The sequence below is a fragment of the Ixodes scapularis genome, unplaced genomic scaffold (genome assembly GCF_016920785.2).
Source record: "Ixodes scapularis isolate PalLabHiFi unplaced genomic scaffold, ASM1692078v2 PGA_scaffold1__304_contigs__length_218370807, whole genome shotgun sequence".
Classification (NCBI taxonomy): Eukaryota; Metazoa; Arthropoda; class Arachnida; order Ixodida; family Ixodidae; genus Ixodes; species Ixodes scapularis.
The window spans coordinates 31541648-31557743 of NW_024609846.1; the positions used below are offsets into that span (position 1 = coordinate 31541648).

The 16096-nt window shown below is 48.5% G+C and overlaps 1 protein-coding gene across 1 annotated transcript; it reads left to right on the forward strand.

The window, feature by feature from the left end:
* Window positions 1-325: 325 nt before the first annotated feature.
* On the forward strand, window positions 326-14743 carry LOC8052806 (splicing factor ESS-2 homolog). Its single transcript, XM_029975478.4, has 7 exons — window positions 326-582; window positions 667-829; window positions 2915-3013; window positions 5752-6066; window positions 8447-8692; window positions 12114-12339; window positions 14056-14743. Exons 1-7 carry the CDS (start codon window positions 436-438, stop codon window positions 14378-14380), a joined length of 1521 nt encoding a protein of 506 aa, XP_029831338.2. The 5' UTR covers window positions 326-435; the 3' UTR covers window positions 14381-14743.
* The last annotated feature ends 1353 nt before the right edge of the window (window positions 14744-16096 follow it).

Here is a 16096-nt window from a genome sequence, read left to right on the forward strand (position 1 = left end):
ATAGCACACGCAAAATGAGTTCTTATAAAGCAAGTTACTCGCAGTGTGTTATATTAGAGGCTTTAATGAATTGTCCATTACATTTATGTTACTGGCAGAAGAATGAAGGCGCACGCAAGTTGGTAGGTGAAACATGCCAGAACACGAGTCAGAACTAGAGCTACTAGACATAACTTTTACAGGTTTAGTTTTCAGTAAAGCTTCACTTTCATTTCGCAGTTAAGCTTTTACTGTATTTTAGACGACGGTATATTATTTTTTTTTTCAGTGGTGTTTACGAAGCGGTAGCTTATGTAGCTTAAAAACAAACCAATGAGCACAGCACCACCTTCATCGTCATCAAGGAAGTCAAGATGGCGGAAGGTTGCGTTGTTTTTCGCTTCCGTTGTTGAATTGTCGAACTTTGCCGCTAAATTTCCCTGCACGGGAGTCAAAATGGGCGAAGAATCGCCGGTGTTGAGCTTGGCAAGCTCAGGGACGCTGAAGACCAAGTCGTGCACAACTGTCGCCGTGGTGGGATCTGGTAACAATCCGTCCAAGGGTCGTACGCAGGTCGTCCTGGACGAAGACGCCTACACGGCGGTGAGTTTGGTCACTAGTATTCTCTGACGAACCTCCGTACTTTAGCGCGGTCACTCGTTATTCATATCTGTGGCACATTTCTAGGCGATCGGGAAGATCATCGAGCGGGACTTTTTCCCGGACGTGCCCAAGCTGCGGGCCCAAAACGAATACCTGGACGCACTCGAGGCGAACAACATCACCAAGTTGAGGGAACTGCAGGAGAAGTACCAGCACCGAGGCGGTCCCAGAAGTGGCCTCCACGCGCGTAAGTGTGTGCGAGTCTCGGCACACCAAGTACCGAAAACAGTGCTGCTTGGAACGTCACCCGTCTGTGTCATGTCCGTGACGTCATTCCGCCGTATTTGTTCCAGTTCGTTACGTTATTATGATATAATTTTGACTGGACGACAGGAGCGTTAAATGTTTTGCCTCTGACGGTGCTTTTACGGTATTAGGTTTACTCCTTTAAACGGGTGTGTCGACGAACAACAAAGAGGCATGCTGTATAGTTTTACATCGATTTGTTGACCACAACAATGACGATTTTTTTGTACGATCTACTATTGATGCAACATGAGTACTTTCTCCAGAAAGTACTCATGAAGGAACTGCAGCGTGGACAATTGTTGGGTGTTAGGTGAAACTCCGACTGCAGTTTCGGCCACTGCTCGCACACTTCATTCACTGGCTGCATAAACAGTATGTGTCACATGTGACAGATCGCACGATAAATGAGGGGTTGCATGTTGCATTGCCTTTAAATTATGTCACATGAACACTCTCTAGAGGAAGTATTCACATGACCTGTCACATTAGTAATGTTGGTTGATAGGTGATGGATCACTTGTCGCATAAATACTTTATGGAAAAAGTACTCGCACAATATCAATCTGTATTTGCATTATGCTGTTAGTGGGTAAAGCTTTACTCCATACATAACTTTGAGCAAATGTATTCCAAGTAATGCGTTGGCAACTTGCATCAGCTGTTAGTCATGATTGCTTCATTTTTTCCCCCCTGTACCATGTATCAAAGGTTGCATTCCTTAAATAAATGAGTAAAGCTATACGCACTCTGGAGTGCACTTCGGACGGAAATGGCTATACGCACTCCGCTAAACTCGTATAAAACAAATGGTCACAACGAGGTTTCTGAGCAATGGCATAGCCTAGGGGTTAAGGTGTCCGCTTTATACGCAAGTGGACGCGGGTTTGATCCGTGGTGGGCCTACTTTTGTTTTCCTTTTTTTCTCGAACATTTTGTTTTGTTGAGGCATTTGGCGATATTTACGACATTTCTTTTTTGCGATGAATACTAAAAAAACCGAATGTTGTTGACGAATCTTTGCAGAACTAAATGGTATACGACTCCCTTTCCGGAGGTGCGATCGGGGACAGCGGGGCTTGGGTTGCTGGCTGGACGCCGCGAAGCGGCGTGTACTGGTTAAGTTTTGTTATTAGCAGCCGCATACTGCCGCCGCGAAGCGGCGTGAACGCAGGCGGGGGGGCTGTGTTAACGAGCTCCCAGTGATACACGCGCCGTTCGAAAAGGGTGGCCCGAGCGGCATGAGCTCTCCGCGGAGTGCGTATAGCCATTTCCATCCAAAGTGCGCTCCGGAGTGCGTATAGCTTTACTCTAAATAAATACTTATGAACGGAAAAGTTTGTCTGCCTGCAACATGGCAACTTGCGTGTATGCCTCAGAGGGCCAGTTTAGCTGGAGGACAATGACTCCTAATTAGGGCCCTAGACTTAGACTCGTCAAACGGAACTCGCCAATGGGACTCTTGCGACTATAATTTTTGTTCCCGAAGTCCAATCACTCCGCAAACTCTCAGCTCCAACTTTGTGTTTGGCAATTATAGGGGCCCGGTATCTTTCATGCGCTTCACACAGTATGGCACTATTGTTTGCCAGTTCAACTCCAGCTAGCATCAAAATACATACCGTAACATGCCTGGCAAGCTCAAAATTTGGAGATAATCGTGAAAAAATAGGGGATGGGCGCTTGTCCGGTCATCAGTTTTACATATAAACATACTGTGCATATATTCTCAGATCTTACAAATTTGGGAATGGGCGGATGTGCGGTATTCTACGTTAATCGGGAGTGGGAATTGAGCTAGTGACGTCCGGCCTACAGCACAAACTTTGGCATCACACAGTTGTTGCCTGCCGAAAATGGTAGGATTCATTTTGTCAAAAGGCTGAATCCTGCTCTCAACGTGCTTGTGGCTCTATAGACAAAAATGAAAAAAGACCATGTTGCAAGTTATTTCGGCAACTTTGTGACCTTAGAAAAAAAAAAAGAAAAAGAACTGTTAAATATTTTTTGTTTCATGTTTTTCTAGTATCTACACCATCAACCTTTGAGACGCCGCACCTTCCCACTAGTGTGACACCTGCCCCGTCCGAGTCTGGCTGCAGCACTGCTGGGGGTTCTGCTGCAGGTAAGATATATTTTCTATTCCGAGATGCTCGTGCTATAAGCATATTGAAGCCATGTTTCGGCGGTTGTAAAAGCTACTTTTTAAATAAAATTGTATTATTTTCGTAAATGCAGACATGCCTTAGAGAACTTCTTACTTCTCAAATATGCAAAGTTTGTCGTCATTATACATAACCGATAAGTAGATTTTGAGGCGCAAATAATTTTTTCTTGCTCACTAAATTATGGGTCGTGTTTGTGTAAAAATTTTATGCGTAAGTACCGTTGACGAAAAAATGGTGAGCGTGCAGGCGAGCTGGAGACGGTTAATCATAATGTAACACCTGAAATTATGGTGTGGAAGAATAAAGAAACTTTAAAAAGACAACAGTAGGAGACATTAAGACGTTTTCCTACTGTTGTCTTTTTCTTCGGCTTGAAAGTTTCTTAATTTTTCTGCACCACAGTCTCAGGTGTCACATTATGAGTAAATGCCGTGTCAGCCCACTTTGTCATGCAACGTATGAATAACACATTGCTTTTTCGTTTGGTTGGGATGACTTTTGGTGAAGTCAAAGCATGTATGCGAGCGAGCTGGCCGAGAACTGATATTGCAATTAGGGAAGACGTGAACCCTCGGCGCACCCGACTTCCACTGCTTCGCCTTCAGAATTCTCTCAAAATGCGAAGCAATTCGACTTGTGAAACAGTCTCTCCGAAGTCCAACGCAGAATTTGCAACTTTTTGAAAGAAAAATAATTTAAATCATAGTTTATACGGTAGTTTAAATGTTTGCACAATACAGAAGCAAACATGTGCTTTTAATTATTTATTTATTGCTCGATTGAAATAGTATTCCCAATAAATGTTACACGCTTTTTCCCCCAGGTGGCGTCGGGTCGTTTCTAGTTTCTGCACATGCACATAAAAGTGGAACTTGCATTGACCTTCACGTTAGAAGTTGCTTTTTCCTTATATGTAGTTCATCACGTAGGTTGAGGTCATACTTTGTGCAGATTGAGATTATTATTAACTCCAGATAGCACGAAAATCCCTGTTTGCTCACTGTTAGATGCGAGCAATGTGGGCGCAAGCGTACCTGATTGCCAGCCGCGCACCTTGCTTCTCACCTGTGACCTCATTTGGATGGCTTGGAAAACTAGAAAAAGACGAGGGCAAAAACAGGTTTGCTTTCAGTAGCAAACAAAATTGACTTTTCTTAATTAACTAGAGTGAATCTGGAGGAACGAGCTTGTATAATTTCTGGGGAGTGGAGAGCTTGTCAAGCTGATTTTTCCGAATTATTTTTCCAACCTCCACCATTTGCTTTGATAGGGAATAAACGTATTATTATTAGTAGTAGTATTTTGGAAGTTAGGAAGCCACCAGCATTCAGGTGATGGTTTTGGACTAGGTAGCTCAAAAACTTCTTTCATTTTTCTGGTCATGCAAAGCAGACGAAAAACGCGCACGTCGAACGTCACACAGAAAACAAAAGAGTCAAGCACTTAGCGCTTGACGTTTGCGCGTTTTTCAAGCTCTTACCAATTCACGTTCGTAAGATGAGGGATGTCTTCAGTCAGGAGAAGGGGCGACGACTCGGCAACGTCTTTGTGCGAACAGCTTGGTGGTCGGGCTTGCTGTACGGAATAAATCCTAATTGTTTTATTCGGTAAACGATTTCTCTTTTTAAGCTAGACAGATTCTCCGATACCGCGAAAAACAGTTCTGAAGTAAAGGTCCCATGCCCGTTGTTCGCCACCATCGCTTTGCTCAGCCGTCCAGCTCGCTACTCCTGCGATACGACACCATGTTGAGAATTACGCAGTGGATGCACAGACTGCTTTCATTTTTCTATGCAACTTTTTTTTTTTTTTTTTTCAATCAACATATTTGCGGCTTTCTAGAAGCCACAAAAAAATGGGTATCGTATTTGTTTTAATCTTTAATGTTGAGTGTGTGCTTTCGATGACCCACGACTTTGATTATACTTGGTGTGTGTGTCTAAACCATAAAAAACTGCACGTGACTACGGGGAAGAGGGTGAGCGTGACTCAAACCGGCCAGTTCTCGATCGGCAATTTTCAAATGAAAAGAAAACGAATTTCGAGATGCAAATTGTGTTCTGGGTAGTTGGGCTCTCATATGTCATGTACGAATAAAAACCTTGGTGAGCATAAAAACCCTGTCAATGTCCCTTTAAGGCTGGTCCACATGCCTGCGACTGCTTGTGACCTAGTGCCTTTTAACCTCTTGGGACCTCTTACAACGAGAGGACATACTAGCGCCATCTATCGAGTAGCTGTGGTAAACTCGCAGTTCCCGTATATTTCCTATGTTTTTGCGCATCATTCTTTCTTCATTGGCTTGAAAAGGCTTTGACTATGTTATAAAGAACCATTTCTCATAGGCAATACATAGTTTTGATTCTGCACATGTCTCAAAGCCTTCGCTCTAGTGAAATGCAGTTTCAGGACAATCTCATAGATGGTGCCAGCGTTCTCTTGTCATAAGAGATTGCAAGAACTTGGCAGTAGGCGATCGCGAGTGTACGAATTAGGGTCCATTTTTTTTCAGGAGTGTTTTGCTTACATTTTTTAGTGACTCTCGACATAAGCTTTCGTAACATGTAGGCAAACGGTGCCGTGTTAAGCGACCCCTTATGACGCCCTTAGCGCCTCATTGCGGCGTCCCTCAGACTGTGGGGTGCCCCGTGGTACGCTGAGCGAACGAGGAAAGAGACCCTCATCTCCTTTGCAGGGGTCGAGGGCAGTGCCGCGTCGGAGGAGGACGAGGCGCAGCAGGGGAGGCGGAAGCAATCATTGGACTCCTTCCTGCACGGCCACACGAGTGAGGACAACGCCTCGTTCGGGTCCATGGTGGTGGAGGCGGACCGCAGGCACCAGGAGAGGCACGGTTGGATGCACAAAGACGAAGGGGCCCTCGCCGCACCGCTCGACAGGATGCTCCGGGGGGCAGAGGGTTCCCTTGCCATCGAGGGGCCGGGGGACGGTACCAATGCCCCCGTCACCTGGAAGTACACCAACCGCAACTCCCTCATGTACATCCCTGAGGGTAAGTGCAAGCATTCCGTCGCGGCCTGGAGCAAAGCCGGCTTTGTCTGGTCCGACGTGCTCTCCCTCATGGTCAACGTGAGGCTTCTCAGTGAACCCGTAACCCCCCCCAAAAATTCACGAAATTTTTTTTTTTTTTCTCTGCCTAAATAAATTACGCATCATCGAATGAAAACTTTTTGCCCAAATATAGTGCTGGCATTCATGATTTGAGACAACCCTGAGACTGGAAAGAAGGGGGACAAACGCGACGAAGTCTGTTCCAGCCGTGTGTTGAGGATATCCAGAAAATTAAGAGGAGTGTGATTAGATTGCTTAAAGAATGTGAGCTTCAGTCGGTTGTTAGTAGGATCAGTGGTAGAATAAGAGCAGCCTCATCTGTAAAGTTCCTAGTGAAAGACCACAAACTGCAGCTTCCCTTCTCGTATTGTGATAAATGAGAATGGCACTTGGCAGCAAGTTTTGCCAGATTGCCTGCAAAAATGCCTTAGTGTTAACCTCTTGAGAATGGGTTGTCGTTTTAAAATTCTGAGGAGTTGATTGGTCTTATGGAATTGGGAATACAAAACAGTGCAAGATTTGAGACTTCGTCGTGTTTGTCCTTGTTTCCCCTGTCTCAGAGTTGCTTAAATCATGAATGTAAACCAGCTTGCCTGCGCCTTATCACTCATTTCAGTAGTGCTAGGTGTCTGGACGAGATGCTGAAGTTTGAGAACCAACTGTTATATGTTCAAGTTACAGTATAAGCAATTTTCAGAAATTTTAATTGGGAGACTGGTAGCTGATGAAGCCCACAAATACATGGAGCTGAATGGCGCAAACTACTGGAAACGGGCCTTATTTCCCATTGAAAGTTTTAGAAAATTGTAACTTTTGATAGTAGTTCGTTCTCAAACGGTCCAGGCTGCTAGCGCTACATTTGTGCAGCGATCCATAGTTTATTCTTGCATTGAAAAAAAACGCTGTACATTTTTTTGGGAAGACTACATACTTAGAATAACGAGTGCCTCAGTGGCCAAGGCCGAAGTTTTTACTGCATCTTGGACCAGTTTCTTAATCTCAGAGGGATATTTTGCGTTCAGAAACTGCCGTGGCCTGGTGACTCCTACGCAGAAATACATGCGCGAGCCAAAAAGAAATAAAGAAGAAAAGCCAATAACAAATGGGCAAAACACGGTAGAACCCCGCTGGTACATTCTCGGCTAATGTTCTCTCAGCTGCTACGAAATGGGGCTTCCGTTTAACACTCATGGGTATATGTGTATTCATTTGCCTTTGCCCTCCTTCTTTTTCGACTCTTTGCCTCTGTACCGCACTTCTCGTACGGGTGGCCACGACCTTGAACTAGGCTCGGAAGGGACCGAGGCTTTCGCAACGGCTCCATAGTTTTTCCGTCTCTTTCCCGGGCTCGCGCACATGCATTTCTGCCGTGCTTGGCGGCTTGGTTCCACAGGTTCCGCCAGTTTTGTTTCTCATAAAGCTTGGAACACTATAGCGGTTGCTGACAGTGGGAGAGCCACTCGAGGTGCACAAGACACGTTGTCGAAACTAGGAAACTCGTGCTGGAGGCAGGGCAACTGAAGCCCCTCTCTGCCGTTCTCGCCTCATTAGTGACTCAAGCTCTTCTTACGCTAAAGATCTCCATTTAATCCGACGTAACGCGGGCGCGCGCATGCACGTGTCGTGGTTACATCACATTGTCTAAGAGCCGGCTCTTTATGGTCTAGCGCCTCGTCGTAGCCATCGCAACCGGCGGCGGCCATCGGTCTGGGACTCCGAATGCTACTGCGCAAATGTGGCGAGCGTGCGCGGAGCATTCTGGACAGACTAGCCTGGTGACAAATAGAGCAAAACCGATTTCTCAACGGCGCTTTGGCGGCGCCGCCGTGAAATCGGTTTTGCTCTATTTAGGAGTAAACGAGGGAGCAGAACATGGCAAAAGGAAGACGCTGACATCGGTGGTCCCGAGAGAAAGAACAAGAAAAAGAAAAGCGGAGAAAAAAAGGTAGATGAAAGGTCGTGCGTGTTTATTTTGCTGAGACGAGTTGTAATTGTTCGAGTGCTCATCCAGTTATTTTTTCTTTTACATACATTATATGTCGGTGTTTTTTTGCTAAGTAAGGTAGAAAAGCTTAAAAGTGATGTTTCTCTGCTTCTTTGTGTATATTCAGTCGTTGCTAGCGATGTGAGCCCAGCGGGACCACCTACTGGGACCACCGATGTCCACGTCTATACCCCGCCATTCCGACACGGCCGGAAGGTGTGGGACCTTTTCCTCTTGATTATTGTATTAACCCTATGCCGTCCGAAGCAATGCCAAAAGTCGTAGCGAAGGGTCGTTCGGCGGGTTGTGGATTCACACGAGTCTGTCCGGGTCGCAGGGGTGCCACTGACGGAGGAGGAGCGGCGAGAGCGGGGCCCCGGCCGGGCCATCGCCCACGAGCACACGCGGCTGGAGCGGGCCCCCTTCGACGAGCGGGTCAACCGGGAGACGCTGGCCCAGGCGGCCGGCGTGCAGGCCAAGGCCCTGGAGGGAAAGGTGGGCGTGGACGGACGCGAGTTGCAGGGCCAGGAGTCGCCCAAGGTGGGCGGCTTCGGCTTCGTCGCAACGCCCTCCCCCGCCCCAGGTAGGCACCGTACATCTTTGTTACGCTGCTTGCAACGTGTTACCGCCCGGCGCATTCACCGCGTCTTCCTGCTGGGTTCCTCGACTTCTGCCCGACGACGTCACAGTTGTGTCGTGGTGTTGCCTGCTGCGATTCAAATGCTGGCACAGCAGCATTGATGGATATGGCAGATGTTGAGCCGAAGGCGCCGCTCGTCTGACAAAGCCAGCAAACAAGGGGCAGGCTCGTGACGTTTATGCTTGCAAGTTAAGCTGATAATTATTTCGGCCGTTTGTTTATTGTTACGGTTCATAGAGTGCAATCACATTCTGCAACGACGATTGCTCAAACATGCCCATCAAGGCCTGTTCACACACTTGCGACTCCTTAGAACCGAGTGCCTTGAAACCTCTTAAAATTTCTTAGGATGAGAGATCACACTGGCACGCTGGCGCCATCTATGCGGTGACCCTAAAGCTGCATTTCACAAGAGCGAAGATTTTGCGGGATTTCCGAGGTAAAATGTGCATAATACCTAAGAAAAAGGCTCGTTTATAACACTGACAAGAGGTTTTCGAGCCAAGAAAGAAAGGAGGATATGCGAGAGAAATAGAAAATATGTGGGACTGCCAAGCTTCCACTGCTACCCAATAGATGGTACTAGTGTGTCCTCTCGTTGTAAGAGATTTTAAGAGGTTTCAAGGCACTCGGTCTTAAGAAGTTGCAAATGTCTGCACAGGCCTTGAGACTACACAAGATTTATAAAATAATAATTATTTGAAAAACGGACAAACTCGGAAAAGATATCTCCTCGATGCCTCAAAATGTCAGTTAACATTTCGCAGTGAGGCCTAGCTCTTTGCGAAATGTCGGCTACAACGCCGAGGCTTCTGGGAGTCTCAAGTGCTCATTTGCTCTTACTTTCGCTATTGATGTGCACTGCACCAAAAGGTGAGGCCCACCGCTTCTCTTAACTTTTGAGCAGCAAGTTTCAGACCGGCGTTGCGTTTAGTTGCCAGTGGACATTCATCCGCGCTTTCTGTTTGGAACCGTAACGACCGCAGCCATTTGACAACCAATGCCCCCCGATAAAATTTACGCTTAGCATTTCTTACAAGTCCCGACAGCCATGGTTTTAATCCGAAAAAGTGTGGGCAAACAGAAACAAAGTATGAATGCCTGCTTTATTGTTAAAACACGAGCCGGGAGCGTGTGCTGCGTCGCCATTTGCTTTCATGAGCTGGGTGCCGTGTGCGTGGCGGAGTTGGCAACACGCGCAACTGCCACGTGGAGGAGCAGCAGAGTTCGATCCCCGCTTCCTTTTATTAATCGGTACTCTTCTGGAAAGTTCTAACCCACTCTTGGTTGTCATCAGGTATTCTGGTTTGGAACGTTCTTGAAGGTACCGCACGTATAAAAGGAGTGGTAACGCGCTGCTTTGGGGCAGTCGCCCTTCTGTCGCGGATGGGAAGTACATGGTCAGTTTCTGTTAGTAGGCACAAGTGTGCCTCATTAAACATTTACAGCAGTCTCTTATTATCCCAAAGTTGACGGGACATCAAAAATAATTTGATATAAGCGGTAATTCAATAAAAGCAAGAGCCAAATAAACAGCGACCGTTGTCGCTGTTTATTTGGCTCTCGCTCTTGAAGGTGGATGGGAACCTTGCGAAACGCTCTGACCTTATTTATTTAATCGAACAAACCTTGGCTATGAACAGCTCGTGGCAGCTTTGGTGGAGTCAAAAAAAATTTAGTGGAGTTTGCCTATAATTTTATCCGGGCATCAGTCCTGCTTAAACTGCTTCAGGCATCGCAGGAGCGCAGTCATTCCGCTGCACTCCACTTTGTCTCGAAGAAGCCGTAGAATGTTTTGCGTCTCTGCAGTCGTCGGTGTTTCCCAAGGTGCCTCTCCAACGTCGCTTCGTATTTACCTTGGCTACGATCTCCGCATCCGTGGCGACAGGAATGTCTGCATCGACAAGTGCGGACAGATTGAAGTTATCCTCGGTGGTCTCACCAATCTGTTCGCACACACTCTTGTAGAGGTCGTTGCATCTCTGGGAGTCGTGTGCTGGCTCGGCAAGCATGAGTGCGCAAGAAAATCTAACGAGTGTGCAAAGCTGTTGGCAATATTTCATCTTCGAGTCGCGGGCGCACTTTCTCTTGCATGGCGACACTCTTCTCAAACCCGTCCAGTACGTCTTGCTTGTTCTTCAAGATGGTCGACAGTGTCGAACAGTTGATTTCAGATGTGAGATCTTCCTTTGTGGGGTACCAGGCAGAAACACAGTAGGTTTCCTGGGTCCGTATAATGACGTGTTTATTGACTGAAGTGCCAACACATTTGCCCGAAGGCCAACAAAGTCCGAGTTAACGGCGCTGGCTCTATAGACAGCATCACCACTCGGAGTCTGCGCTGCTTTTATTAGCAGCATCGAGGAAGGCGGAAAGTCCCGACAAGAAAGCGGGGCTCCGTCGAGCAGAGCCTCCCCCAGAGAGGCTCTGCTCGACGGCATGACGGCCAAAACCAACGGCCCTGGCCGTTGGTTTTGGTTGTCAAATATTCTGCGGGAATGGACGTGTTTGGGGTGGTCGGAAGTAGGTTTGCTCCCCGGAGGGTGGACGCGTTCAAGGTTCCAAAGGATGTGCCCGTGGCAAATTATACGAAAAGGGCGAGGGAGAGCCATCCCAAAGGTTAATACGGCCTCGCATCCGGGACTTGCCCCGACATGGCAACGTCCCTCAGCCTACATGAGCTAGGCCTAGATAGGGATGTAGGGAACCACGTGGTTCCCACAAATTTCAAATTTCTCGGCGATTTCGGACTTGGGCCGGTCACTTTTTTCGACCTCACTGATTGAAGTGACTTTCGGTAAATGCTCTTGTACGACTCGCGAATGAATGTTTACGCTGCAGGCATGTGGGCGCAGTAGCGTGCGTCGTGGGCTTCCGAGGACGATTTCCTCTGGGCTCCTTCCCTTACTTGACCTGATTTTGACTAGAGCCGGGCCGCTTCGGCTGCGGGCACGGCGGGCACCGTGTGTAGCTTCAAAACGTGGATGCTGCTCCCTGGCTTCGTTAACGCTTTGCTCTCTGTCACCTGTTTGCTGTTTTCTTGTTTGCTGTTTGCCTCGGTGAAGAAGGCCTTTGTGTAGACCTGCGTGCTTTCGGCACCTCTGCCTTCACAATAAGCGTGGTGAGCAGCCGACGCACTTTGAATAATCCAGTTCAAAATGCATGTATTTCGGTTGAGACCACATTGAACTTCGATAAAAGCGATATCATTATAACGAGAAAGTACTGTATTTTCAGTTTTATATTCGTTTACCGTGACACGGGGCACGCCCGTCGTCTATTATCGCGTCTGCCGCTACTCGTGATGACCACTAACGGATCGAGGGGCTCTGTTGACGACCGTGTCCACCCTCTCTTCCCTCAGGGGTGTCGGAGTCGCCCCTGCTGACGTGGGGCGAAATCGAGGGGACGCCCTTCCTGCTGGACGGCAGTGACACCCCGCTGCCCCGCCACCCCGGGGGCCCCCAGTTCCGCATCCCAGAGCCCCGGTCCAGGGAGCGGCTGGCCCTGTCGCTGGCAGATGGGGTTGCCCGGCGAAGCGCCGCCCGACGCTCGGCCGCCCTCGACCAGATGCGCTCTTCCTTCCTCAGGTGAGAAGCCCCACGGCGGCAGGTTCATCTGCAGTTTCATTTTAGAGCAGTGGTTCTCAACCACCAGAGTTTGGGGGGTCCATTCCACCAACACAAGTGAACGGGGAGTTAATCTATTGGGCGGTATCGAACAATTACTATGACAAGAGTAAATGGAGAATACTAAGTGTGTACAAACCAACTTTGAAGCCGTGAAACGGAGAATAATCAACCCTCCTCACTCGGCCCACATGTTCGGTATATTTAGCTTTGTGGGACAGCCAGCCTCAGTAAAAAGAAAAGTTTTATTGTTCGGCTCGACTGACGGTCGAGGGCTTCATGGACCCTGAGGAGGCCTTCAGATATGCCAGGGGGTCTGTAGACCCTGATTTGAGAAGCACTGTTTTAGAAGATACTACAAGCCGTGTAAGGCCCAAGTAGGAGGGGGTGGAAAACTTGAACGAACATAAGAGCAGAAGTATGCGTAAAAGGAAAATGCAGCTACCATACTGTTCGAGTTGAAAAAAAAGGTGTAAACAAATGAATTAGTATGCGAATACTCAAACAATATGTGGGAAACAAAATCGACCCTCAATCAGCACGAGGAGTTGCAATAGCAACGTGATCGTAGTGGATGAAACATCTGGCTTACCTTTCGCTAAATTACCCGAGCACCAAAGAGCTTGCTGCAAATGTGGTTACGCATGCTGCACGTGCAGGCATCTGAAGAGGTGACTAGTATCTGTTTGGAAGCAAAAATCTAGAACTAATGGAACTTCGCACGTGCCTTCGTTGGTGCCTTATACTCGTAAACTAAGGCGGGCACGTTCGGCATGCACACCTACGTTCCCAGCATTCTCCTTGATGCTCGGCTAATTTGGCTAAAGGTCTATTGGAGTTTTCAGTCGCCGTGACACGAAAGACTGGGATTGATCCGGATCAAAACCTACGGCTCGGTTGCTGCGATTCAGGAGCCTTAGACCTCCCCATTTTTTTGTTGCGGTGGTGATGATAATGATAGTACCCGAGTGTGAGGTCTGTCTTTGTTCTAGTTTGCTGCTGAACCGTCTGCAATGCTAGCATTGGAAATGGTCATGCTGCTGTTTAGAGATGTATAAAACTGTGTTTTGTCAAGATGTAAGCTGTGTCTGCAATAACATTGGTTCCAAATTCCTTGCGCTTCTCACAGCAAATGGTTTCTTTATTAGAACTCCTAAATGCAAAAGAAGACTCTTTCTGAGATCCAGAACTGACCCCCTAGCTAATGAGTGAGCCATGCTCCAAAGGTGCTGCCTTTGATAGCTGCTCGTAGCCATCCCCGTAATCGTTGTATTTAGAGTGGCATGCAGCAGGCTATGAATGCATCGACCGTCGTGCGTCTAAAACCTCACAAACTTTTCGGATGCGTAGGTTACCATTCTCGCCTAATATAAGCTTGAAATAATGTGACCAACTCCAGTTCTATACTCCATTTCACCTTACGACCGACTTCGGTAGATCCTGTGAGCCATCAAAGTCAATCCAAGGCCGCGGGAGTGTTATGTGACCTTGGAGAAGAGCTGCAGTGATGGGCAGAATGTATCACGTGATACACTCAGGGAGGTGGACCGGCTAGGACGGCTCGTAGCATCTGCCAATTTTGGACGTAAGGTGGAACGGGGCATAGTCTCGTTTTTTTCACGGTTGGGAGCATTGCCTCGTGAGAATGCCGACATGTCAAACTCTTTGACTTTGCAGCCCCGGCGCTTCCCCCTCTCCCAAGACACCGCTGGCGCGGCTGGGCACCATGTCCCCTGCAGCGCGCCACCTAGCCTCGGCCAAGCTGGGCATCTCGAAGGGCGTCGACCGGGCCCTCAGGGCCAGCTACACCCCGGGCCACACCCCGGTTCGGGACAAAGACGGCGGTTTGGCGGCCACGCCCACTCCCTCCCCGCTGCTGCCCTCCCCCGCCTCGTCGAGGAGATCAACGCGGAAAGACGGCAACCCTGAAGAGGCCTCCTCGCTCACGGACAACCTGCTGCGGCTGCCCCTTAAGCGCAAGGCAGCGGCAGACTTCTTCTAAGGCGCCCAACGTTCCGTTGAGTGGAAAGCATGGACGCGACAATCCGTGCACGAGAATGACAAGGCCATTGTGGTGGATTCTCCACGTCTTCTACCAGAGGTCACCACAGATTGGGCACGAACGGCTGGGACTCGCATTTTGTTGGCCAGGGCACGAGTCTCTGCTGGTTACAGACGCCGCACTCAGGTCTGGTCTCTGGCCTACACTGGCCTCCGGTGGGCGACCTATAAAATCCAGCGCCACGGCCTCGGACATGCTGGCGAGACTTCGTCGGACTGCGAGGGAAAAGATTACGGATCTCATGTGTGCCGCACGTTGACCAAGTTATGCCACCAAAAAGGCAGGTGCTCAAACTAGTTCAGCGACCGGAACAATAGTTGGTGTTCGGGCAAGCTGGTGCACGGTCGTGTTGAAAACGGGAACGGATAACGTGTCTCCGTTTCCTCGTGTTCGGGGTTTTATCAGTGTGATAGTTCGACGACTTTTTTTTATTCCAAGACCAACTCGAGGAGGTGAACTTGGAGCATCTGTGGGTATCATCATCATCATCATCATTGTCACTGAATAATATACAGTGTGCTAAAAGATTCCTTCGGTTAATTGCACAATCAACAACCTCCACATGCACTGCAGGCCGCGTCCGTCACGCCGGTGTCATACTTGCGTCTGTATAAGCAGGTATGCGAGGCACCGCCATGGGCCTGAATGAGAATTGGACTGCCCAACGTATTGCCACAAAACTTGACAGGGGCGACGTTTGTTTCGAATAATCCGTACAAATACATGCCCTTGCATCTTGGTCCTCTACCTGTTTGCTTGTGCGACAAGAAAGACGGTGGCACTGCAATGCTGCTATCTGGAGCATTTCGCACGGGCATCGTGCAAAGCCGCCGATGTCAGCTTGCCCAACGCCTGGAGTTGGCTTGCCCTAGCACTACGCTATACAAAACGTCTGAGCCAAAGTTGGCACAAACTTTTAACGTGAAACATTCTTTGGCCCATCAGGGGGAGGTTGCCAGATTTAGTGAAGCCCAAAAAATTGACTGCGAAGCTCAATGCCGATTGGCTGGTGGAAAGGTCCCGTGATCAGCGCCAATTGGCCAATTCCTGCGGGCTTGGTAAGTTCGGGAAAACCGGCAGGCTTTAAAACTCAACTAGCGCCAGTATCTCCCCTCCAGGAACTGCTATCGAGTTTACATGCCGCGCGTCATCCAATGAAAAGCGCCAAGAGCGTAGGCACCGGGCTTGGTAACATTCTAAATCGATACTGGAACGTTTCACGTGCAACACAATCATCCAGCAGTTCGGTGCACAATTTTTACGCTAGACCCATGATCTTGCGCCGCGAACAAAGCAAAGCACACCGTAGTTTCCTTTTTACCGACTCGCTCACTTCCAAAACTCGACAGCAAATATCGTGACTGCTTGCGTCTTTCTGTTTTTGCCTTTACACGCTGAGGTGACAACAAGATGGAAAAATTGTGACTGAGCATTTTGTAAACACCTGTAAGAGGTTTAGTAACGCCACGTCATAGCGGAGTTCGACGACGTCGGCATTGTAGTATGTACTATACGTACGCACGCCGCCGGAGAATGCGAAGCCGTGACACGGGCGGGTGAAAATGGCGAACCAAAACCGAATGGATGCTCAGCCAATCAATGGTAGTGGCGAGAACTGTGAAGAGCAGGAGGAGGATTTTTTCTGGACAGTGAGAG